The sequence below is a fragment of the Ambystoma mexicanum genome, chromosome 3p (genome assembly GCF_040938575.1).
Source record: "Ambystoma mexicanum isolate Mex_15411 chromosome 3p, UKY_AmexF1_1, whole genome shotgun sequence".
NCBI classification, from domain to species: domain Eukaryota; kingdom Metazoa; phylum Chordata; class Amphibia; order Caudata; family Ambystomatidae; genus Ambystoma; species Ambystoma mexicanum.
Genome location: NC_090925.1, coordinates 865980724 through 866005120, shown reverse-complemented (window position 1 = coordinate 866005120; position 24397 = coordinate 865980724). Strand labels below are relative to the sequence as shown.

Below are 24397 nucleotides of genomic sequence, written 5' to 3'. Positions count from 1 at the left end.
ACGCGTCGGCGCAACAGCTTGCAGAAGTGTGCACCGCAGTTACATCGTCCCTTGATGTTCTTATGCATTTCGAGGTATGGATACTGACAGTTCGATCAAGCGAAATCATATGACGTGATTACATCCGCTATACTTCCTTCTTTATTAACGCAAGTACTATGTTTCAGGGAGATGACGGAGCTTCTTCTACAAGAACATCACCCCTAGTAGTTGATGCAGATCTCTGGGTGGTGACACTTCCAACGATCAAGCAAATCGAATCATATTTACATATCCATTATTTATTTTAGACAACTGATCATTTGTGCAGGTCTATTTAGATGAGCCGTTCACGCCTGCACAAAGTTTCTGTTCTTTTTATCAAAATAGAAAACCATACTAATGCAATTACTGTGTTTCAGGGAGTCACTGAAGCATCATCTTCAATAATATCATCAATGGAAGTCTATGAGGAGCCCGAGGTATGGATCTTGACAGTTCCATCTAACTAGATCAACAATGCGTGAATAATTGTTGTTTGAATGTTCTACACAAAGCGTTCATTCGTGTTTTGCTATTGAGATGTACGTGGGTATTGGTCCCCAAGTACATTTTGTGTTTTCGATATTATTATACATACTAATGAAAGTTCTATGTTTCAGGGAGTCGATGGAGCGTTAGTGCGTGATGGATGTGCTTATCATGAAAATGTAGTCGTTGCAGCGCAAGAGGAAGTGGAGACATGCACACACGAGTTGGAGCAACAGCGTCCTGATGTTGAAGTTCGAGGCAAGAAAGTTTCAAAGAAAAGAAAGCAAAAGAAGGTTAGTGTCCTGGTCACTATATTATGTTGTTTTTCACTGTTAATAGTTCAATACTGTAAGTTGTGTTTAAACTGAACATCCCTTTTCCAATCTGTCCTCTAGTTGCGAGTGGGTGTACGAACTAGATCTACACAGACAGTGAAGCGAACGAGAGATGTTGCTTGTCAAACCTTTTGGCAGGGACTTGAGACTGGAGATGCATCGTGCCAATGGGAAGAATATGAAGTGATTGACAACGGAGCTATACCACCACCAGCCATTGATAGTGAATGTCCTCCTGGTAGTTCGGATGCAGTTGGAGATAAATTCACAGAATCCACACCCGCAAAAACTAAGACCGCGAGAAAGTTGAAGAAATTGTCCTATTCACCCATTGCCGGAGAAGGAACAGATGTTGCAATGGAAGAGAATGAAGTGGACTACAATGAAACACCTTCAATATCACTGAACATAGCGGAAGACGATATCAGAGATTCTACCTTTCATGTGAGTGACATGTCCTCAACGTTACAGGCCGAACCAGCTGGGATGCAGAGTGACAGTATAAGGAAAGAGGCCAAATTCATTGTATTCGATAGTTGTTTGATTGATATTATTATTCGGTTGAAATGTGGGCATTCGGTAGGTGGGGAAGTATGTGGGGAGCCATTGATTAATGTGACTCGTGCAATTCGAGGCACTAACCTTAAAATACATGCCACCTGTACAAAATATCATCCTTTCTCATGGTCTGCACAACCCATGCTGGGACAACTGCCAGCAGGCAATCTACTTTGTGCAGCGGCTGCACTTTTTAGTGGTTCAAGTTTTAAAAAATTAGAGTCTTTCTTTCAGTTTGTGGGAATCCGTTTCATTGCGAAAACTCAGTTCTACAAATACCAAACCGATTATCTATTTCCAGCCATTAGCGAAGCTTGGAGAATGGAAAAAATGTCTATTGATAGTACATTCGCGGGCAAACGGTTCAGGCTAGCCGGTGATGGACAGTGCGACAGCCCAGGATTTTCAGCCAAGTACTGCACCTACCACTTTCAGGACATGGAAAGTAAGAAAATTGTGAGTTCGGTGGTTGTGCAGGTGTCACGAAGTACATCCTCAGTGGCCATGGAGAAAGTTGGCTTTGTAGCATCATTGCAAGAACTACAATCGCGGGGAATGGTGATCGACCTGATAGCCACAGACAGACACGTTTCAATTGCCAAGACAATGAGAGAAGAGTACAAAAATATAAATCACCAATTTGACGTTTGGCATCTTGCAAAAACAATCAATAAAAAATTGTCGGCTGCAGGTAAAAAAAAAAAAAAAGATATGCAAGGTATTTCACAGTGGTCCAAGTCAATCAGCAACCATCTTTGGTGGAGCTCAAAAACATGTGGAGGGTCGTTGGAAATTCTACTGGAAAAATGGCGGTCAGTAATGCTACACTGTACAAACGTGCACAGCTGGAACACGAACCAACATTTCCACAATTGTGAACATGGCCATTTGTCCACAGAGGAGGCACGGAAGAAGAAGTGGTTGATTCCTTCATCACCCACTCACAAAGCCATTGAAAAGATTGTATTTGATAAAACTATAACAAAAGCTTTGAGGGGACTCACGGAATTCTGCCACACAGGAGATTTGGAGGTGTTCCACAATATGTGCCTAAAGTACAGGCCAAAACGATTGCATTTTGGCATGGAGGGCATGATAAATCGGACTCTTTTAGCGGTCTTGGCACATAACCATAATGTCGGCCGTCAACAAAGTAGGACGACCGGAACTTTAGGGACGCTTCGCTACAATAAGGCCTTCACTAAAAGAAGTAAACAATGGGTGATCAAACCAGTGTTTGAGGATATGCAATATGAGTTTATTGAGAGACTTATTGTTGACGTCCTAGATAGGCACATAAATGGAGTTGTGAACGAACCTGTGCAGGTGACAACTGCATTGCCACCCAACATTGCCTCTGTTCCATGTCCACCTAAAGAAGAGCTCATTGAGAAATACACATCACGGTTTAAATGATTGTAATTTGATTGTCTGTTCTCTCGAGTCTCCTCATGTCGCAGGCCCATTGAATATGTTTATATATCCAACCTTGTTCATTTGCGCATTAAATTAAACCAAACAGTAATATAAATGATAAATATAGAATGTCTCCGTATTTATGGTTCTGTGGGGCAGCAAAGCACGCAGACAAAATGCAAAGATGGAGTGTAAATTTCAAGTCCTGTAAGACGGCCTTACACTGAATGTAGCTAACTAGGAATGTGTGTTCGTTCAAAGTGAAGGTCAGCTGCTTTGATTTTTTCTCGGGTGCCAGAATGGCCCACGACTCAGTATAAGGTTCTATTGTTATTTGACCTTGACAGGCCGGGACCACGTAAGAAACGATAATGAATATAATTTCAGAAACGAAAGCCATTTCATGTTCGTTCATTAGAAGAAATAAAACGTCGGCATAGAAGGAGTGGTATTTCGGGGCTGCCCTACGCACAGACACAATGGAAAATGCAAATATAATGTAAGTAACTCTTTAGATGAGTTTATACCGCAATTTAATTACTATACAGTAGCTTTAAAGACGGGTTAAGTTGTACTTGTTCATTCTATGTGGCATATTGTTTTGTACCGCGCACTATCTTGGGGAGAACCGTCTCCTTTTACGGAAGCACCTCCAAACCTTCCTCTTTGCTTCTGCTTTCTCTCTCCCTCTCCCCTGCTACAACTTGTCCACTGTCTGCGACCTCGGTCCTGGGCCCTTCCACTCTCCACCTGCACTCCCTGTCAACCCCTGCACTGGGGGACTGTCTCAGTATCCTACAGCCCCCCTTGACGTATAAAACCCAGTTGCACTGTCCTAGCTATGAAATAATTTCCAGACCTAATATATAAAATGAATAATTTTAATAAAGATCTGATGGTGAGACTAATTTCCTTTTTTTATGTTTTTCAAATAGATACATCGTCCATTATTGTCTGTGTCACGAGTACCAGACACCGGCGGATGGGTTTTTTAACCGCCAGTTGCTTCTCCGCGTGAACAACGTTAGCACCCTGACCATTTTGTGGGACGATCGCCAAGTACAAGTATGCCCTTACGCGGTACTAACGGCTAGATGCAACATACAGACCGTTGTGGTGCCCTAGTGTCTCGTTGTTGGAATAGCCATGCGATTATCAGTGCGACCGAAGAGCTTATTTTATCGTAAACCAACACCCTGTCTACTGCACACGAACATCGCTTGCCTCAAGACGAAATATTTTGGATCGAGAGCAAATAAAAATTAATTTATCTAAGACCCTGTGTACAGCAAAGGAACATCGTGTGCCTCGAAACAAACTTTTTGGAACGTGAGCAAATAAAAATGCTAATCGCTGAATATTCTCAAAACATTTGATGTCAAATAAATGTACTTTGCCAAATGTACAATCTTGCCGTTTGCTTTTAAACCACTGTTTCATATTCCGAATTGTGGCGCTGTATTGTGAGATGATCTAAGACCCTGTGTACAGCAAAGGAACATCGTGTGCCTCGAAACGAACTTTTTGGAACGTGAGCAAATAAAAATGCTAATCGCTGAATATTCTCAAAACATTTGATGTCAAATAAATGTACTTTACCAAATTTACAATATTGCGGTTTAATTTAAAAGTACAGTTTCATATTCCCAATTGTGGCGCGCTGTGTTGTTTGAGCTCATCTGTGTTGATTTCCTGGTTCTGTGTGGAGTCGCGTAGAAGACGCCTGGGCGCGTTTGCCTACGCAGCTCAGTCACGTCACGGATAGAGGAGGGGAATATGAATGTTTTGATCAAGTCTGTTTCAGGGGCGGGGGATTTGATTTAGTGCCGCAAAAGCAGGTGAGCCAGGGCGATGCGGCAAGTGAGAGGATTATCATAAAATGGCGGATGTTTTCGAGTGCGTTAATGGACGAAAAGTCGGGTAAGGTCCATAGGAAAGTTTTCTACGATCTACCGATTTATGCTTAAAAACACATGGCCGAACCGTAGGAACAATAAAAAAAAGTCCCGGAACTATCCTTTAAGTAACCGTACTCCTGGTTTGGGAAAAAAATGGATTGTACATAATATGGAAATTGAAAGGTTTGATATGTAGCATATTTAGGTGTGTTTTTTGCTTCAAGATAGACAGAACTTAAAGATCAAGAACATAGAGGCACTACGATCAAATATGAAGTGGGCAAAATAAAAGTGTGTATGTCGGCATGAAGCCTAAAGCTATAAAAGGGTCTATTATAACATAAATGTGTGAACATCAAAAGGACCAAGAAGCGTCTATCAGCGGACTAATTGAATCAAGTGAACAAGAGATTTGATACTTTGTGTCCCGGGTCACGGGCCGTAACAACAACAACAACAAGATGGCAGCGCCTCCAAGACAAAGGGACTCTTGAAGGCGACAAGTGCGACGGAGGAGTGGGCTGCTGAGGAAGGAACAGCTGACGAGCCGCTGCAAACAGGAGTGCAGCTGTGACAGCATACAAACACTAGCCCGCAGGCAGATGAGGGCACGGAGTATGAAGACCCGTGACGTACAGATGACACTTTTGGCTATCCGACATAGAAAGTAGAGCGCACAGTGGCCTGTGCCGTGTGTGCTCGGTGACCACGTCGTGGGCAATGTTGGCCTGTTGGGAGCACGGCAGGCCTGGCCCCGAGAGGCCCATGAGGCACGCGGACGACCGGCACCCCCCAGGAACAGCAGCGCACATAAAACGGAACGGTTGAAGGTGGGACACCCACGAAGACAATAGTGTATCTGGGGCTTGCGGTCCTTAAACCCCAAGTTCTATGCCGTGCAGGAGAAGCGGACGCTAAGTGCCTCACTGAACACTGCATTGGGCAAAAATTCGGCCAAAAAATAAATAAAAAGGGATATCGCACATGCGGCCTGGTAAGGGCATGCCCCCAATATCAATATACAGGGCCGGGATAAGCGACCCGGAAGGTGTGGACGGGCACTAAGGCAACCAGTACGCAGTTGCATGCAGGCCAGTGAAAGTTCGTTGAAACTTAAGTGCGCGCGAGGAAGCAGGGCAGGGTGCGTGCCACTGGCACTGAAGGCGGCAGAACACCGAATGCTACATTGGTAACAGGCAGCGACAGGGAGAGTCACGCTGATTGCCCTTGGCATAATACCGGAAAACACGATAAGCACAAGGGAGCACAGCGGGGGGCCACCTGTACCCAAGGAGAGGCCCATAGGGAAGCAAGCATAGTAAGAGGGGGAGAATGGACAGTGATAATCAAAACAGGCGCTGATAACATACATAACTGTGCAGACTGGAGGAGTAAGAAGGCACTGGCCAATCACAGTGTGAATATAGGCAGCCCACAAAGGAAAGGCAACCTGAATGCCATGGTGCACGCAGTACCACGCTAAGGGAAGAAAACAGAGCTTTGTAAACAACACACATAGGAAGGCTGAGTAGGCAGAGACCCAGAGGCCATACGACAGAACTGGACTGCCCCGGATCCCTCCGAAGACCCACAGACATGGGGATTTCTTGAAAGGTGTGGCAGTGCTTGTATAGTGCCCCCACCCCACCTCCCCGAGGAAATACCCACCACAAAGTCACCAAGTACAATCCGTAGCAAACAGAGGGGGACATAAGAACAAAAGAGACCATAAATAACACGCACCAGGAAGAGCTTGAGAAGCGGGCAAGTTGATGCACGGGTGGTGGCGCAGCAGGAGACATTAAGGGCGACTGCAGTAAGAAGGAGGTGCCGCCTGTGACCAGGTGCTAAAACACGGCCCGGGAAGACCAACCACTAGGGGGTATTCATACCCATAACAACTGAAAGAATCATGCGAGAAGCAAGAGCTGCTAGCCCCCTGTGAGGACGGACCCTGGGGCACAAACATGGTGGAGCAATGTCCGTAAGGGGAGGCAAAGCCAAGGGCAAACAGCCCACGATGGACATTTTTCACAAGTCGCAGCAATCCCCTACCACTCCAGCACAAGGCACGGCAACCACGCCCGCAGACGCGGCTTCACCACGAGAGGACAACGCGATTTTACCAGCCATTACAGAACTGAAAACCTCATGGGGGACAGCGATGGCAGACCCGAGAACTGCACTAGATACTAAAATAGATGCAGTGGGTATAGAGGTCAATCTGCTGAAACAAGATGTCAGAGCGCATGCGGAACGAACGAGCGGCCTAGAGAGTGCGGTGAAAACCAACACGGATACCAGCACAAACAATGCCAAGGAAGTCCACATAATGAAACAGGTGGCTAATCTAGAGAATCGAGCGGAGGAGGCAGAGGGAAGAGCGAGACGCAACAACATGCGCATGGTCGGCGTCCCGGAAGGAGAGGAAGGACAGGACCCCACAGACTATGTGGAGAACATGATAACACAAGAAATAGGAGCCAACAAGCTCTCCCAAGGGTTCGCAAATGAAAGTGCACAAAAATCCTGAACTACAGGGACAGAGAGAAGATCTTGGAATTCATTCGGAAAGGAGGGACGATAACAAGGGTGTCCACAACCATCACTGCATATCCTGATTACACCATGCTGGTGCAAAGGCAGCGGTATAGCTATGTGGCGATACAAAGGAGACTGCGCACAGCTGGATTCAAATACATGCTCTTGTATCCTGCGAAGCTCAAGATTTTCCACAAAGGCAAAGCGCACCTTTTTGATACCCCCGAGGATGTGGTGACGTGGTTGGAGGCACATGGCTGTCCGGAACGAGATGAGGGGCAATCCCAACAGGAACACGATAAGTGACCACAATGCCATACATGATAAAAGGGGGGAGGTGGGGGACGGGAGCAGAGACTGCAGAACTGGTAACAAGGATGCAGCTAGATGAGATATTACGAAGGAAGCTTAACATGCGACAATCGAGCACGTGGGACTAGAATATAAATTGTAAAACGCGAAATGGGCAGCGATAAGGGTGCTTAGTCAGATAAGCAAAATATGAGTCACAAGATGGAGACAGCCTACCCCCAGGAATTAGAGTAGTAGGACCGCCATTAGGGCGATATCTCCCTGCTGAGACCCAAGTACGGCAATTGCTGGAAAATGGTTAGATGCAGGGGTGTCCGAGTTCCAATGATGGAGCTGGGCAACAGTTGGGATGGGGCTGAGATGGGAGGGGATTGCAGTGTAAGTTGGGGCAGGAGGGATATGGGATTGGGGAAGTTGAGGTGTCTATAGTTAAGGGAAGTTTATGTCGGGGTTGGAGAACGAACCTACATGTAAGGGGGGAAAAAACTTAGACATGGATTGTACTTGCGGAGGGAGTAGCGGGAACCTAATATATTATGGGGGACCTTAAGGTAAGTTACTTGGAATGTTAGGGATCTCAATAGCTATTTAAAAAGAAATAAGGTTATGATGTATCTACGCAGGCAGAAAATAGACATATCCTTGATACAAGAGACTCACCCCACACAAGAAAAGCTGGAGGTGATCCGGAAGAAGTGGAGGGGGACCGTGGTAGGCGGAACATATCGGCCTATGCTAGAGGGGTAATTCTGGGTCGCACCGCATGTCCTGTTTCAGCTATTGCAATCTGCAGTGGAGGCAGACGGGAGGATGGTTATAATAAAAGGGCTGGTGGAAAACAAGGAAATATGTATCAAACACATATGCCCCGAATCAGGACACGGCTGCATACTTTAGAACCTTATACAGCAAACTCAGCAGGATCTTAGGTGGGGCGGTGATCTGGGGAGGAGACTTTAATTGTGTACTAAACTCGAAAATAGACAGATCAGATTGTAAAATAGATAGACCCACTCTTGCTGCTAGGACACTGCAGTCACCGTTAACGGATTTCGGGTTCGAGGATGCATGGAGGTCGCACCATCTACAGGATAGACAATATTCGCACTATTCAGCCCCCCAAAATCTACACACCAGGTTGGACTATGTGTTTGTCACACAAGAACTAATGACAGAAATAACGCAGGTAGAATATAAAGCGAGGGTCCTTTCGGACCACTCACCGCTGATACTAGTATGCCAATACCGACCCCGAGAGCAAAGATACCAACATGGCGCCTCAGAGCAGAGGCGTTGAAAGATACTATTTTCAGGGAGGACATGAGAAAGGAAATAATTAGCTATTCTGAGATTAACACTGGCAGTGTTGAGACAGCGGGCATGCTTTGGGAAGCCTTTAAAGTGGTAGTGTGGGGGATAGCTATAGCCAAGTCCAAGGGACTACAAGGATGGATTTTAGTCGAATTACAAGACGCGGAAACGGAGCTAGAAATAGCGTTAAGAAAGGGGAGGTAATACCAAGAAAGAAAATGAAGCAATACTCAGGCTGCAACAGAAATGCGCGGGGCACTGGGAGAGACTGTGTAATCTCAACTATAAAAAGTACATAGAGACACAGCATGGAGGAGGGGACAAACCAGGGAGAGCCCTGGCATGGCTATATAAAAGCAAAACCCCTTAGACCCACAATCAGAACGATAGTGAAGGATGGGCGCATAGTGGACACCCAAGAAGGAGTTAATCAGGAATTTGCAGATTATTACCGCCCCCTGTACGGAGATGCAGAGGAAAGTGATAAAGAAATAAGAGAAACACTGTAGGATACCCACCAGTAAGACCCCGGGGGCCGACGGACTCCCTAGCAAATTTTATAAAATGTACAAAAATTAGGCATTTCCCCCGCTCTTAGAGATGCTAAATGAGGCATATGAAGTTGGAAGACTACCAGAGTCCCTAAGAGAGGCAATCATCATACCACGTCCCAAACCCAAAAAGCCTGGCTATGATTGTGGCTCATATAGACCCCCATCAATGCTGAAACAGGACAGCAAAATATTAACAGTGGTCTTGACAAATAGAATGAGGAGGGTCATAGATAAATTAATACACCCCGACCAGACCAGCTATGTCCCCAACAGGAACATATTCAACAATCTCAGGCGACTCCACCAAATCATTAAACATGCAAACGGGGATGCAGGTGAAATGGTAATAGTATCACTGGACACAATAAGGGCCTTTGACTCGGTCAAATGGCCATGGCTGATTGCGGCCCTGACCAACTATGGAATAGGACAGGGGTATCTCAAATGGGCTAAATTATTATATAGTGCACTGCTGGCCAGGGTTAAAACAGGAGCAGTAATATCAGAGAGATGGCAACTCAGCAGAGATACTAGGCAGGGATGCCTGTGGTCCCCCATGCTGTATATTCTAGCCCTAGAGCACCTGGCGATATACCTGAGACAACAATATGACATAATAGGCATTACCATAAAAGGGGAACCGCACTTAATCTCCTTGTGCGCTGACGATATGTTGCTTTATCTGCGGTACCCGGAAGAAAACCTCCAGTATGTGCTGGAAGTGATGGAGCGATTTTCAAGGCTGTCCGGCATAGCTGTGAACCCCAAAAAATCTTGTATATTTCCATTGGGCAGACATACAGAAATCCCGTTAGAGCAGTTAAAGGTTTTACAGATACCATGGGAGGTCAGTACGTTCCGATATCTTGGGATAGACACATCATGCAGTGGAAGTAGAGCACCAACATAACACTGAGAAAGCAATCAAGAATATTGAAAATAGTATGAGGTTTTGGGTGAAGCTCTCCTTGGCGATGATGGGACGAGGGGCAATGCTGAAAATGGTGGTCCTGCCAAGACTCTTACACTATTTTGGGAACATCCCATACTTGATACCAAGGCGATTCTTTGCCTGGATGAATAGCATATGCGGGGAATTCCTCTGGCATGGGACGAGGAACCAAGTGGCCCTTTGGAAGTTACAAAACCCACATGAGAAAGGGGATATAAAACTGCCAAACTATGAAATCTATTACATAGCAAGCCAGCTGCAATATGTAGCTAAATGGCTCTCTGAAGAACCAACCTCAAAGTCCAGGCTGTTCCAATTGGACTGTGCCCCATTCTTCCTAAAAGAAATGATGTGGTTGCCCAGATCGGATATGGAGGGGTGCCCAAAGATGATGATACTTTGGTGGGAGATATGGCACAGGGCCTGTGAGATAATGGAGAACCCATCCCTGTGCTCCCCGCAAGTACCATTAGTTGCACTGGCGGGAAAAGAAAAGCAATTAAGAATGATGATCAGGAAGCACTGGAAGCCGGTGGGGAAAGCAACAATGGGCGACATGCTGGACTTTGACGGGCTGGGGGAGGAAACGAGGTTACACATGGGACAGTATATTACATACCATAGGGTGGTGCGACGAATCAAAGAGACGTGGTCTGAAGTAGTACTGGAAGATGAACCGGACACCACCACAGATATAAGATAGCAGAAGGGGGACACGAGATATCTAGATTATATGAGCTCATGATGTCCAAAGTGGGGAAGGAAGTGGTGCAGCCGACACAGGACTGGGAAGAGGAAGTGGGGGCCCCAATGAGTGATGGGATATGGGAACGAGCCCAAGGGTACCACAAAAAAGTGTTGAGAAACGTAAGACTGCAACAGATACAATTATACATAACCCACAGGGCATATATGACACCCAAGAGGATAGCCAAATTCAAAAACACAGGACGACAATCATGAGCCAAATGTGACGAAGAAAACGCCAGAATGGTGCACATGTTCTGGTCATGTCCAGTAATTGAGAGATTCTGGGGAGAAGAAGCACATAGGGTGGAAGAAAAGGGGATTAAGATAGTGGTGGACACGGTGTGGGCTTGCCTGATAGGAGGATTTCCTAGATCATGTAAACTCAAACATGTAAGTAAACTAAAAGACCTGGCGTATGTACTTGCAAAGAGAAGAATCGCCATGGGGTGGAAGGCATGCCATAGACTGTATAGTGGAACGACCTACAGAAATGGGCTGAGGCCTAAACTACAGTCTGGCAGGAAGCAAGCAATTCTGGGGGAGGGGGGAGGCAGAAATCTTGATAGCCTGGAAACAACTAATAGCTCAGTTATATGGACCCACGCAAGACTGGTCAAGTGATCGGGACCCAACAGAAACCATGGAAGAGGAATCCCTACTACAAGACAAAGGAATAGAACACGAAGGAGAGTAGGCTCGGAAGGGGAGAAGCAGTGGACACGGATGAAGCAATGTATATCTCAAATGTTATTATGCGCACTGCAAGTTTGGTTTGTTGGAATAAAATTAAAATCAATAAAATGAATTTTACAAAAAATTATTAAAAATTATATACAAAACCTTATTCCATCTCTCGTATATGGCATGGAAACCAACAATACCACTAGGTTGGAGTAGCTTAATAAGTTTAAGGGGAAATCGAGGCACTGAATAGGTGTCTCTATTCGGAGTATACAAGTCTTGAATTTGGGATTACATCATTAAGCACTTTGGTTAAATTACGAAGCATGCGCTCTTTATCCTATAACTGAACAACTTTTTGGTGGATATTATCAACACTAAAAAGTGTGAAATTACTTATGACGCATGTTAAAGAGAAGCTAGCTGTGGCGGACTTAAGAACAATGAGAGGTATACCATACAATACTATAAGAAAAAAAACTAGAGGGAAAAAGTGAAACGCCGAGATTTTTCCCAAAACATACTTGAATTTGGGAAATGTAAAAAAGTACAAGCAATTACCACTAACTTATTCGTACAGTCAACTGCAACAATATCTATTTAAATGGCGCACATTTCTATTACTATGCATGGATTTACTCCTTTGTTTAGTGGTATGAGGGCCTCGATATAGAATTGCCAAATATATGCGAATTTGTAGAATATGTAATCATGTTGATAGATTGGCAACACCTTAATGTAATGAATTGGTTTATTTTGAGAAATGTGTACGCTCACTTAATACGATACATCTTATTTTTTAGTGAGATGTAAAAAGGTAAACAACTAGCCATATTGATTGCGACAATTAAAGTATGGTCATTTATTACAGATAGTTATTTTAAAAATGAAACCTTGAAATTGGGTCACCATATAATCTGATTTGTTGATTTTACATTTGCTACAGCTATTGTAAAGCTTATGCAATTATTAGCTATTTTAAACTGTCACGTTTCATTAAAAAATAAATTATATATATATATATATAAAAAAAAAAAACAGAGAACACGACACCAGCAGATGTCAGGGTGCACGTAACACCAGCATAAAAAAAAAAAATCACCAACAGATTAAGTCTGTTAAAACATGTATTTCATTTGGAGAATGTCCACACATTTCGTGCCTCGTCTGGGCACTTGATCACACTCAATATAGATCGCTGCAATTCGCACATGACCCCAGATCAATGAGATACGAAACATAGACTACAGGGAAAGATCTCATGTCACTGTGCCCATTAAACTATTGAATTATCTTACAAGAGATGTAACGCATGCCCTTTAATACCATACACAACAATTGCAGGGGCATTAACCAAATGAGCCATCTGTGTGCTCTATAACTGCGACTGGCTATGCTAGATCTAGTGATCGGGAACATTAAGCACATTAACGCTGTTGCGCTTCGAAACTGTAGTTTGCTCGGGTTTCCTGCAGCATGTCCCTTAACCCACAGAGCTATCTTTGAATAGTGCCGTTCAAACAACTTCCAATTGTAACAAAGTGTGGTGAGGCTCTCTCAGACCCGTACTTACCTTCTTGTTCTCACTGACCGACAGAACAAAGTCCCCGGGGCAGGTCGTACTGTCCCGCACCAAGAACGTGCCGTGCCGATGACCCTGCAAAAGGGACACTGCCTCCTGCCGGGTCAACTGCCCAAAGTACCAGTCATACTGGTCTCCGAAACTGGAGGCCATGGCAGTGCTGTGGTTGTCAAGCCTCACTCAAACGGTAGTGACTAGTTCCCATTAGAGGAATGGACTGTGCGACGTGCCAAATCACGTGACCCACACGTTACGTTCGGCGAACGTATGTCTACGTTATCCAATATTCTGTAGATACCACGTTACGTTCGACGCACAGAGGCACCGGTTGAAGTTCTGACGCAGGCGCGTAAAGGCGTTCCGGCGATATTGAGAGGAGCGAAGCCATTTCCAGGCGAACTTTCCAGGTAGATTTGCGGTGAACAACGATTTGTTCCGAGTGTGACTCGGGCTGTGTCTTTGAAAGGAGTGTCTAAATGAGTTCTGTTCAGGATCGGGCTGGGGCATAAAATTGTCTCCGGCACCAATAAATAGCGACCCACAGTTGCAAATGGGAATTCATTCCTTTTGTGACACTGTTTGAATAGTACCCAAGGGGGAGGTTTTTGTTCAAATGTGATGCAAATTGTACGTTTTAAAGAATATGTATTCAGCAATACTGGTCAAAACTAATAGGCGCATAGTGAAGTAACTCATCAAAAGTGGCTCACTTTCATATATGCCAACCCTCCCGATTTAGGCGGGAGACTCCTGATTTTTAGATGTTAAAGAGTGCTATTCTTTTCGTACTCCCGCCTGAAATAATTAAAACCCCAATGCAATCCCATGGGGAAATTACTTTCTCCCGCTTTCGGGAGCAGAATCTTCCTCCTAAGTGGTCGAGAATGTTGGCATGTATGCACTTTGACCCAAAAAACTGGCCCACACAAATATTTTGTGTTTTTGGTTTGGCCATGGGCCTATTGCCCATAGGCCAGTCCGATCCTGCTTCTGTTCATATGAATCAGTGGCCTCTCTAGAAATCAATATTAGCAGGACAAACCAGGGAATGTTAAAGGTATTTGTACCGCACACCGTCACCAACGGAATTGGTCCCCAGGCGCTCGAGTGGATCTGCAAACAAGAAGGGGGGGTGGGTTAGGTGAAGAGGGAATATGAAAGCGAGAAAGGTGTTGTGCTGTTGGCAGCTTCAGTTCGGTTTTTACTGTGCGCTGAGCGAGTTTGGGTGTGAATATTGGATCGATATGTGTCCTTGTGCGCTGTTGTTGCGATTTATGTGTTGTTTGTTGGTGTGGTGAAGTGTGTGCGGTTTGCTGAGCAAGAAGGTGGTTGTGTGAATTTTTGTGCGAGTTAAGTATGCAGAAATTTGAGATTTGGGTTAGTGGGTTATATGTCTCTTAGTCCTTACAATCCTTGTTCCATGTATCCTGTTGTCCTATGGCTTATCCTTTCTCTTTTTCTTTCCTGTCTGTCTAATTGTTAGGAGTGATGGCGTGGCAAGTCCCCAGCTGTGTTATTTTCGACCGTAGTGTACCAGGTTGTCGTGCATTGTCCCCCACTCTGGTATCAGAGCTGTACTTTTACAATCACCTGCTCCCTTCCTATTTCCTGTCGATGGCCCATTGCTGCCTGTGTGTACTTGTATGCCAAGATGTTATTGACATATCATCCTTACACTTCCATCCCAATCTCTCCGTGATCATTCTTTGGTATGGTTCTAGCTTATCTTTCAATAGGTAAGTTGATAGGCTGTAGATTGTTCTTCCCTGTTGATGGGCGATAGCTTAGGGGATAGGGATGATCAGTTTCCTTTCTCAGCATTGTTTCACCTATTTCAGGGAACACAAAACAAGAGGCAGATGTGCACAAATAACCAACAGCAACACATACCCTGACACATACACCCTTAAATGAGTGCCCAAGTTCTTCTGGAGGTATCCTGAACGCTAAAAAGTTATCACTACGAGTGAAGCAGTTCTATGTCGAATCATCTTTCTTATAGCTTCCTGAAAGATTTCTGATATGTCGATGGTGTGGCACTTGTAGCAATACAGACCCATATGTTTATTGGTGCATACTGTGAGAAACCAGAAGATGTCTCACTCACTAGTCCCAGGGGATCTGTCATCCAGGTGGCCAGGACATGGCCATCGCTTGTGGACCAGTGCAGGAGGATCACCTAGGTGACAAATCTTTGGGGAGTGGAGTAGGACAACAGATGGTGAGATGCAGTATCCCCTTCCCTGTAACAAATTTACCCCATCCTATCAGGTAGTATATTTAGGAACTCTACCCCGCCCCCTCTTTTACAACACAAACACTTTCTCACGGACAGCCTTCTATGAGTGAAAACAGACGAACACCCGAGCAGTATACCTGACGTGTCTCAATGCAATGGTCAGGCGAGGTCAGGCAATTACTGACCATCACACACACCTGACTTCCATTAAGCTTCCCCACATGAAAAAAAGGTGCAGCACGAGAGCACACTCTGAGCGAGGCAAAGCATACAATGAAACAGCAGTTTTGAGACGGCAGAGAACTGTTACTTTCCAGAGACCTCGAGAATCGAAAGCATAAGAGCAGGAAACCAGGCTGAAGAATCCTGCATTGTGTGTCAGAGGTACCCGCTGGCACTCCCGCATCAATAATCAAGACAGGGAGAATCACCCGCCACGTTGGTACCATCCTTGGCTTCAAGAACAAAGCAGCATGAGTGAAATCAACACAGCCGGTGAGTTGGAGAGGCCGATACAAGACCAGTCTGTGTTGAAACCAAGGTTGCAAACAGCAACATTGTATGGCGAGCGCTGGAACAAACATTGTTGAAACGCATGTGATAAGAGACACCAGTAAAGTTGAACTGCTGATGAGTGACAGAACGTTAAAAAGCAAAGCAGAATACCTTTGACAGAGTGGTCCTGCACCACATGGGTGCTCAATCGAAGGTCTCTGTAAGGTATCCAGGTGAGAAGTGGCCTAAGTGAAATTGAGAAAAAGATTATATCAAGAAGAGAATTAGTAATTGTGAATCAAAGTGGACCTGCAACGGGTCAAGCAAAAACATGCGCACAGTTTAAAGTCTTCGATTTTGATGAAGTAGGGAAGTTTCGTCAGAGCTCGGTGGAGGGAGATCCGGGCTGAACAGTAAATCACCAGAGAAGTTGTATATGTGAAATATTTGGTCCGAGCCCGGCGGAGGGAGACCAATTGAAGATTTTGTGTCAAAGTGGGTCTGAACCCGGCAGGGTGAACAGCAAATCACCCAAGACATTGTATATGAAATCCTAAGAAGAAAGGAACTTTAATGTTTGTCGTGTTGCACCAGACCCTCTGAAATAAGAGACTTTGAATGGCAAACAGACTTTGGCACAAAAGGCCCTGATGTTGAAGTTTTGACCTGCATCCTCATGCTATAGAAGCCAGAGAGTGTGCTAAGCTCAAGCGTACTTCCTTATCCCGTGCTGAAAACATGAGAAAGGGAAGCCAACGGCCTGAACATCCTGACATATAATTTTGTGCACACTACTTTATTTTTCGTATAACTGTTACCCACACTATTTGTATTTAGAGGTAAGGATTGGCAATACGTTTATTAGTATAGGCCCTTTTATTTTGACAAGACGCCACTAAGACTGCATTATTATTATTTGATGGTCGTAGCTTGCTCCCATTTTTAGATTTAGGATTAGCTAAGCGTTTTTTCAAACACAATTGAAGTTCAATAAACACCCTTGAACTGTTATCCCTTGTGTCTGTCTTACTGTTTGATAGCATGCCTTCCTTACGTATGGTGGCATCAGTGGGATATGATTCAGTTGACACAAATTGAGAATCCATGCTGATAATCATTGTACCACCAGAAGGCAAAACTTGAATTGTTGAACTCCTCGATTCTGATTGTGTATCCACTCTTACAGAGGTTGTGTTTTCCCAGCTTCACGTCCCAACTGGTCAACAAGATTTATTTGTCAAAACTCTGCTGTTATTAGACACCCTTTCACTTTCCCACTATAACATCCAACAATGGGATCGAATAATCTTAAAAATACGACCCACACACATCTTCATTAGACCTAGCGCTCTGAATCCACCTCTTCCCGAACTTTTTCTTTTTGATACCAAATCCACTTCTGTCCCTGGTCCATTAGGTTATTAGGCTATTACTCTAGAAAAGGAGATCATGTATTTGGGTTCTAAGATCAGTGCTTGCCCATCCAAAGGGGAGTTTTTAAACTCTCTAGATATTTAGACACTAAAGCTAGGTTCTAAAATGATTAAGAGCCATATCAAATTTCTGTAAATTCTCCATCCTTCCAATAATAAAATATCATATTGGCAAGGTAGTACCGACTTTGCTTTTTGGTTTAGAATGTCCTATTCAAAGCCTCGAAATTGATTGGGAAAAGAGAGCAAACATTATGGAAAAGAACCCTGAACCTCCCAAATTCGGTGCATGTGGCCTCCATTCACTATGAATTAGGGTTAATATCTCTCTTAGCTTGGATAGAATAAGATGGGTCTCATTATATAGATTAATCATAGAACCGCCTCCAGATTCCCTCTATGAAGATGTTTCCAATCAATTGAAGAAGGGCAATAATACATTTCTAAACACCCTTAAGAACAGAGGCACTGAGATCTTAGGAAAAGCTGAAACTGATGTAGGCACCCTGGTCCAAAACCTGCTAAAATCAAAAGAATATATGAAAAGATGGAAATGGATCAGAACGATTGACAAGATGAGAGCAGCCAAACTATCTACTTCATTCTCAGTCTGTGATAACCCCAAATAATTTCTACCTACTTATCTAAGAAAATCACTGGATTCAAGAATTAAGGCGAATTTCCTTAGATTCAGACTAAACATCCTACCATCTCTGGAAATATTACATATTAGAGACGGGGTAGTCTTCCCTAGTGATATTTGTCAGGACTGCGAGATGAATGTAAAGCACTCAACTAAACATCTGTTATCTGTTTGTCCAGAGACTAGGGAACTGAGTTTTTTCAGACTATCGAGGTTTGTCCATAATGCTGAGTTCTTGGATTCTTCAATGTTCTGGGAAAGAATGGCCTCTGGAAACGAATAGTTTTTGACAGTAGAATTTGCAAAGATTCTGAATGTTTTAAACCTTATTAATAAGGAAAGTATTTGTAAGAACTGGTGGGGAATGAAACAGGCTGTATCAGTGTGATACTTCCTTTTGTTTTTCTGAAATGAATGGTTGCATTTCGCGCCTTGAATCACTTGTGCATAGGTGCGTTATAAATGCCATATCATATCATACGGGTATGATATTGATCTGTTGTCAATAGATTTTTCTTCTTTCTTTGCTGGTGTTTTTTCTTTATTGCAAAGTTAATCCTCTTTGTTTGATTTTGTTTGTTTGGAATGACAATGATTTGGATTGCCAAGTGCAACTTTTGATGCGAGAGTAGTTTCAGACTTGTAGATATGATTTTAATGTTTTTGTTAATCTGTCTTTTCTTACTCAATTAATGTGAAAAATGTATTCTTTGTTTCTTTTCTCAAGATATGTAAAATTTTAATTTTCTTTATTTGTATTTGTTTACTATGTGTAACAAGTCAAGATTTCTTCTTTTTTGGCTATATCACAATAAAAAAAAGGAATCCGGCAACTTTGAAACCCTATGAGAGGGATCTGAGACCTGTTCTTTTCAGATTCAGAAAATATAGCAGATGAAACCCTTACACCGCCGGAAGACATGGCCCACGGCGATGAAACACGTGTCGGCTGACCACCACAAAGGCTATGTGTCTACACTGTAATAAAATCACCTTGTACCAACCAAATACAGCATGGAAATCATATCTATAATTTCTAAAATCAAACCACTGCAAGGTAGCCAGGTTCCTGGGTGTGGACCAGTGCGGGAGGATCATCTGGGTGAGAGGTCTGGTGGGAGTGGGACACCGGATGGTGAGACAAGGTATTCCCTTCCCTGTAACACCTTTTAATCCATCCTACCCTGTGGGTTATTTAGGAACTCTACCACCCCCCCCCTTTTACAACACAAACACTTTCTCACAGACAGCCCACTATGAGAGAAAACAGACTAACACCCGAGCAGTAAACTTGACATGTCCCAATGCAACGGTCAGGCAATTACTGACCATCACACGCACCTTGCTTCCATTAAGCTTCTCCACACGGATAAAAGGCGGAGCACGAGAGCAAACTCTAAGGAAGGCAAAGCACACGAAGAAACAGCAGTTTCAAGACAGCAGCTGAAACTGAGAGGAAAGGCAAAAAAACAGAAGGGGATCGCAAGGAGGGAAGTTCACTTGACCTTTTCAACAAAGAACCATTACTTTCCAGAGACTTCAAGAATAGAAAGCGCAAGAAACCAGGCTGAAGAATCCTGCATTGTGTGTTCGGATATACCCGGGGTCTTCCTGCGTCAATGTTACTCACCACTCCGAAATAGGCCGAAGATGCGGAGGAGTGACCTTGGAGATGATGGTGGTACAAGAATCGATATTCAGCCTTCCATCCCAGCTCCCCTGACTACAAGACTTAGGCTTCCTCAAAGAGGGGCTCTTTTCTACAATGTACCTCTCTTGGTTTCAGTTGGGACAGACAGAGGTGTCAATTGAATTAAAGAGCAGGGAGAACACACACCACCAATACCAATGCTGCAAAGGAATACAAAGATATTAGACAGTGTTGACGTTAAAGCAAGAAACCAGAACAGTTGAATTTAATGGGAAACTACCTAGATAAGTATTGGAGTGGAACTTCCCCGGGGTGGATCTACAAGAAATATAACACAAAATGAGTGGGAATGTTCTAAAGAGCCTTTTAAAGTATCAGTCCCAACTTATATATCGAATTAGTAACAACTAACCTGAATAAGGATATTTTGAGGAAAGGAATCCAGGAAACAGAAGACAACGAAAGGAGAAAATAACAAACAGGAATGTTAGTATAGAGAAGTAGTCCCGGACGGCACAAGGGTCGCACTAGTGCCGGGTTGGTGCAGTTTTCAGCAGAGCGTTTATATGCACTTGAAGACAAGTTCACAAGATAGTCACTCAATGTCCCAGAATCCAACAGGAGACAAATATCCAAACAAGTCGTGGAGAGAAAATAGTAGCAGAGACGGGATTTGCCAATTAAGTATGTACCTGAGCACACATGCATCCAGAGTAGGTGTAGAAAAGTTCCGGATAGTTGACAGCAAGACCTCTGCTTTGGTTCCGTGTGCAGAAGCGGCAATCTGGAATGAAGTACCGCAGGAGACAGAAGGGAGCCGGATCCAGTAACGTTCCGAGTCAAAAAACCAGACAAGCACGACAGGAATAAAGGAGGAGGCAAGCCAATCCAGTAGTCAGGCAAGGGTCAAAACCAGGAATTCAGATGAGGAATCATGTAGAGAAGACACGAAGAAGTAACGGACGTAACCGCGTGTAGCTTGTAACGCTAATTAGCAGCAACAAGCCCCTTGAAAGACGGTGGTTTTATAGTCGTAAGGGGGCGTGTCTTGCCGTACGTCTTCCACGTACAGGACGTGTCAGCTGACCCGAAGCCCGTCGTAGTTTGTACAGGCGCCATGGCAGCCTGTATCTGGTCCACAGAGGAGCTTGCAAAGAAGTCGTATTCTGCAAGGAGGCCCGCGGGGAAGCCCGAAGTGTAACAGACAATAATCAAGGCAGGGAGAATCACCAGCCGCCTTGGGACCATGGTCTTAAATCCACAACTGTTCATCGAATTAAAATAAAAAAAATTCAATTAACATTTTCACAATTATGGACACGCTTAAATGCCAGGCGTTGATATTACCAGCGATTAAAGAACATAGAACCTGTTTCTTAACAGGGTTGTAGAGCCATGCATGATTCACTACCCGGGCAGGGGGCACAGCCATTACTGTACCCATTAAACTGACCCACCAATCTTATTACCTAGTACCTTGTGGTCTGATGCATATAACCCACAGTTGCATGGTAACCATATCTCATATTTAGGCAAATTGTACTAGTCAGCCATATCTCGTGTTTAGGCAGATTGTGCTAGTCAACCATATCTCGCATTATGCAGATTGTGCTAGTCAACCATATATCTCGCATTATGCAGATTGTGCTAGTCAACCATATATCTCGCATTTAGGCAGACTGGGCTAGTCAACTATATCTCACATTTAGGCAGATTGGGCTAGTCAGCCATAACTCGCATTGAGGCAAATTGTGTCAGGTAGCAATATCTCGCATTCAGGCAAATTGTTTTAGGTAACCATAATATGCATATTGGCCAATTGTCTACAGTCTACTGTTGTACCCCCATTTTAGTTGATTCTCCCTATATGCAGATGTCCCAAACCTAAGTGTTGCTGCATTTACTGTTGTGCCCCCATTTTAGGCACTTTTCTACCTCTGTCCAGGTGTCCCAAATCTAGGTGCTACTGCATTTACTGTTTGCCCTCATTTTAGGCGCTTTCTCTGTCTATCCTGTTTGCCCCCCCCCCACTTCATAACTGTTTGCTTTACCCTGGAGCCGCAAAAACCCGGTGCAGCACCAGGGGGCTGTTGGTGCTGATTGGTGTTTGCGCTGCGAGGTAAGCGCTGAGGCCGGGCTATCAACAGCTGGTTTCTTTGCCCTTCTCAGCGTTCGTTCCTCGCATTCTGGTTCCGCTGCTGGAGACTGTTGCCGGGGCCGAGATACCAACAGTTAAGTTTTCTTGTTTAGTCCCTTGCATGTTTGCCGGAGACGGTTTCTTGGAGGCAACAGGGAAGCAACAATGACCGATATTGCTATCAACATCTAGCCAAGGAAGAGTATATTTTGAGGCATCATTTGTGTGCTCCGTGGAACGCTTTCAGCTGTCTTCAGCTGTCTTCTCCATGTAAGGAGGTGGCTACAAGGTCCGTACAGTGGCAATGGTTGGCAAAGTAGCATTCTTTTATTGTTTTTAAGTCTTGGGGAGCAAAGGGTGTGGGAGTCGGACTCTGGGTGCTCCTCAAGACAGTCAGGCGTTCTTTGCTCTCAAGGCTGGTTAAGATAACGTCCTCTGTTTACCTTGAGCTTTTTTTCCAGATGTTTTTAACTATGAACTGAACTATGAACTTTCTTATTGAGAAACTGTTTTTTAAATGACATTATTTCGCACACCGATTTTATTTTACAAAACCTTGCTTGTATCAGTGTCTGTTTGTATCTCTTAACAAAGTTTTAACTATTCAATGGTCATAAAACCAATAGTCTTACTTGTACTTTGCACAAAAGCTGGCCAGTGGACTTGGGGGTTGACTAGTTCATATGCAGCTTAGTTTTACTTTTGCATAATTTGCACAATTTAGCTTGGATTGCACAACTTTGTATAGGTTGCATACATTAGTAGAAGCCGTACCTCATTTTGGTTTAGAGATACCTTTTGCTCTTTCCGCAAATTATTCAGTTTAGCCTGTGTAATGGCAAAAAGGAAAGCAGAGGGTTGGTTCCCTCAGGGTGCCCTAAGAAATAACATTTCTCAAATGCTGCAACCACTTAATGAGGTTAACCATCCAATTACCGAAATTAAGGGATTTCTGCAGAATATGGAAGTTCTCAACATCGCCGATTGCCCAAACAGAAGCAACAAAGTGAAAGCAGCATTGGAAGAGAAAGCCCATTCATTGTGTAATGGGAAGGTTTCCTTAAATATGAAACCCAAAGTGAGGTCTAACTGTGCTGTTCAGTCTGAGAGTGTAGATCTTATAGATTTATGTGATACTGATCAAATAATAAAACAGACAGATCAGGGGTTTCTTAAAAAAAGACCCCATACAAGGAGGATATCTTGGTCACCTTTGAAGTTTCTCATTTACTGGGGCGAGAAGAAACAAAAACGATATCTTCCCTATTAAAAATAATTCTGTAGCCCCGGGTTCCAAAGGGTATGATATAGTTGAAATATATAAAAATCCTACTGTCATTAGTGGGCCTGGTCCTGTGTCCTGTATCTAAAAGTAGCTCTAAAACTGGCCCCAAAATAGTCCTGTTGAAAACCTGGGGTGGCTCTAGTTGTTCCCGCAAAGGAAGGGCCCATCTGAAAGGGAAACGTAAATTATCACTCCCAGCAGCACAGAGGCATCCAACACCCAACCAGTGCTCGACAGGCATTCAGACTGAGCCTTTTAAGTCCCCTGATCACAATATCAAAATTCCCAGTACAACTGCCCAAACTGAATTATCAGCTGAGATAGCCAGAGATATGCTTGCAGTTAAGGTTGATAGCATGACCAGGCTTTTAAATATTCTGATAGTGGAGATCAGGGAAATAAAAGGCAACCTTGCAGTACAGAGTGGGCCCAGGGTGATAAAACACCCACCGAATGGTGTAAATGAAAGCCTGATAGAAAAACCAATGGCAGTTAACAACACACGCCTGGCCAACTACACGGGTAACGTGCTAGGATCTGCAGAGGCTTCTGAAGCCATCCAGAGGAGGGTCTATGGTGTACAATCAGGGGGCTATGTGAGCCGTGTTCATGAGCACAGATTTCCCCTTCACAAACCATTAGAGTCAAGGAAGGGTGTTCCCCTAACAGGCTCTAATCTGCTTCCAGTAAAGTGCTCTACCCATGGCAACTCTGGTCCATCAAGGGTGAACACAGAGGCAGTTGATTATCGCCCTAGTTTGGTAATGACCAACGTCCCAAGATTAGCAGTTGGACAATACGAAGATAATGAAAGTTTGAGAAACAAATGCTCTCACTGGATTAGACAAATTAAGTGGTGTCTTTCGGTTGTCTCTAATGATATTTTGTTTTGCCTGAGGGGCAATGTATCAAATTCACACTGGGACCATATTAGAATCTATTTGAAATCCTGGGACTTGGTTGAGGGCTAATTGAGTATTGACCGGAAAGTCTGCTACACTGACAAAACCAGGATTTGTCAGCTCACCAGAATTTTTATGTCTCAGGGGCCCAATTAAATCTAACCATAATGGGATGTTGAATGAGTGCAGTTCCTCCAGAGACTTTGTGGTGG

The 24397-nt window shown here is 44.0% G+C and overlaps 1 protein-coding gene across 1 annotated transcript in view; it reads right to left on the bottom strand.

Moving 5' to 3' along the window:
* LOC138581022 (adapter molecule crk-like) overlaps positions 1 to 13624 on the bottom strand; it is a 63756-nt gene extending 50132 nt beyond the window's left edge. The window contains exon 1 of the mRNA XM_069652035.1: positions 13392 to 13624. Coding sequence (XP_069508136.1) covers positions 13392 to 13553 — 162 coding nt within the window. The 5' untranslated portion in view covers positions 13554 to 13624. The remainder of the gene's footprint in view (positions 1 to 13391) is intronic.
* Between the last annotated feature and the right edge of the window lie 10773 nt (positions 13625 to 24397).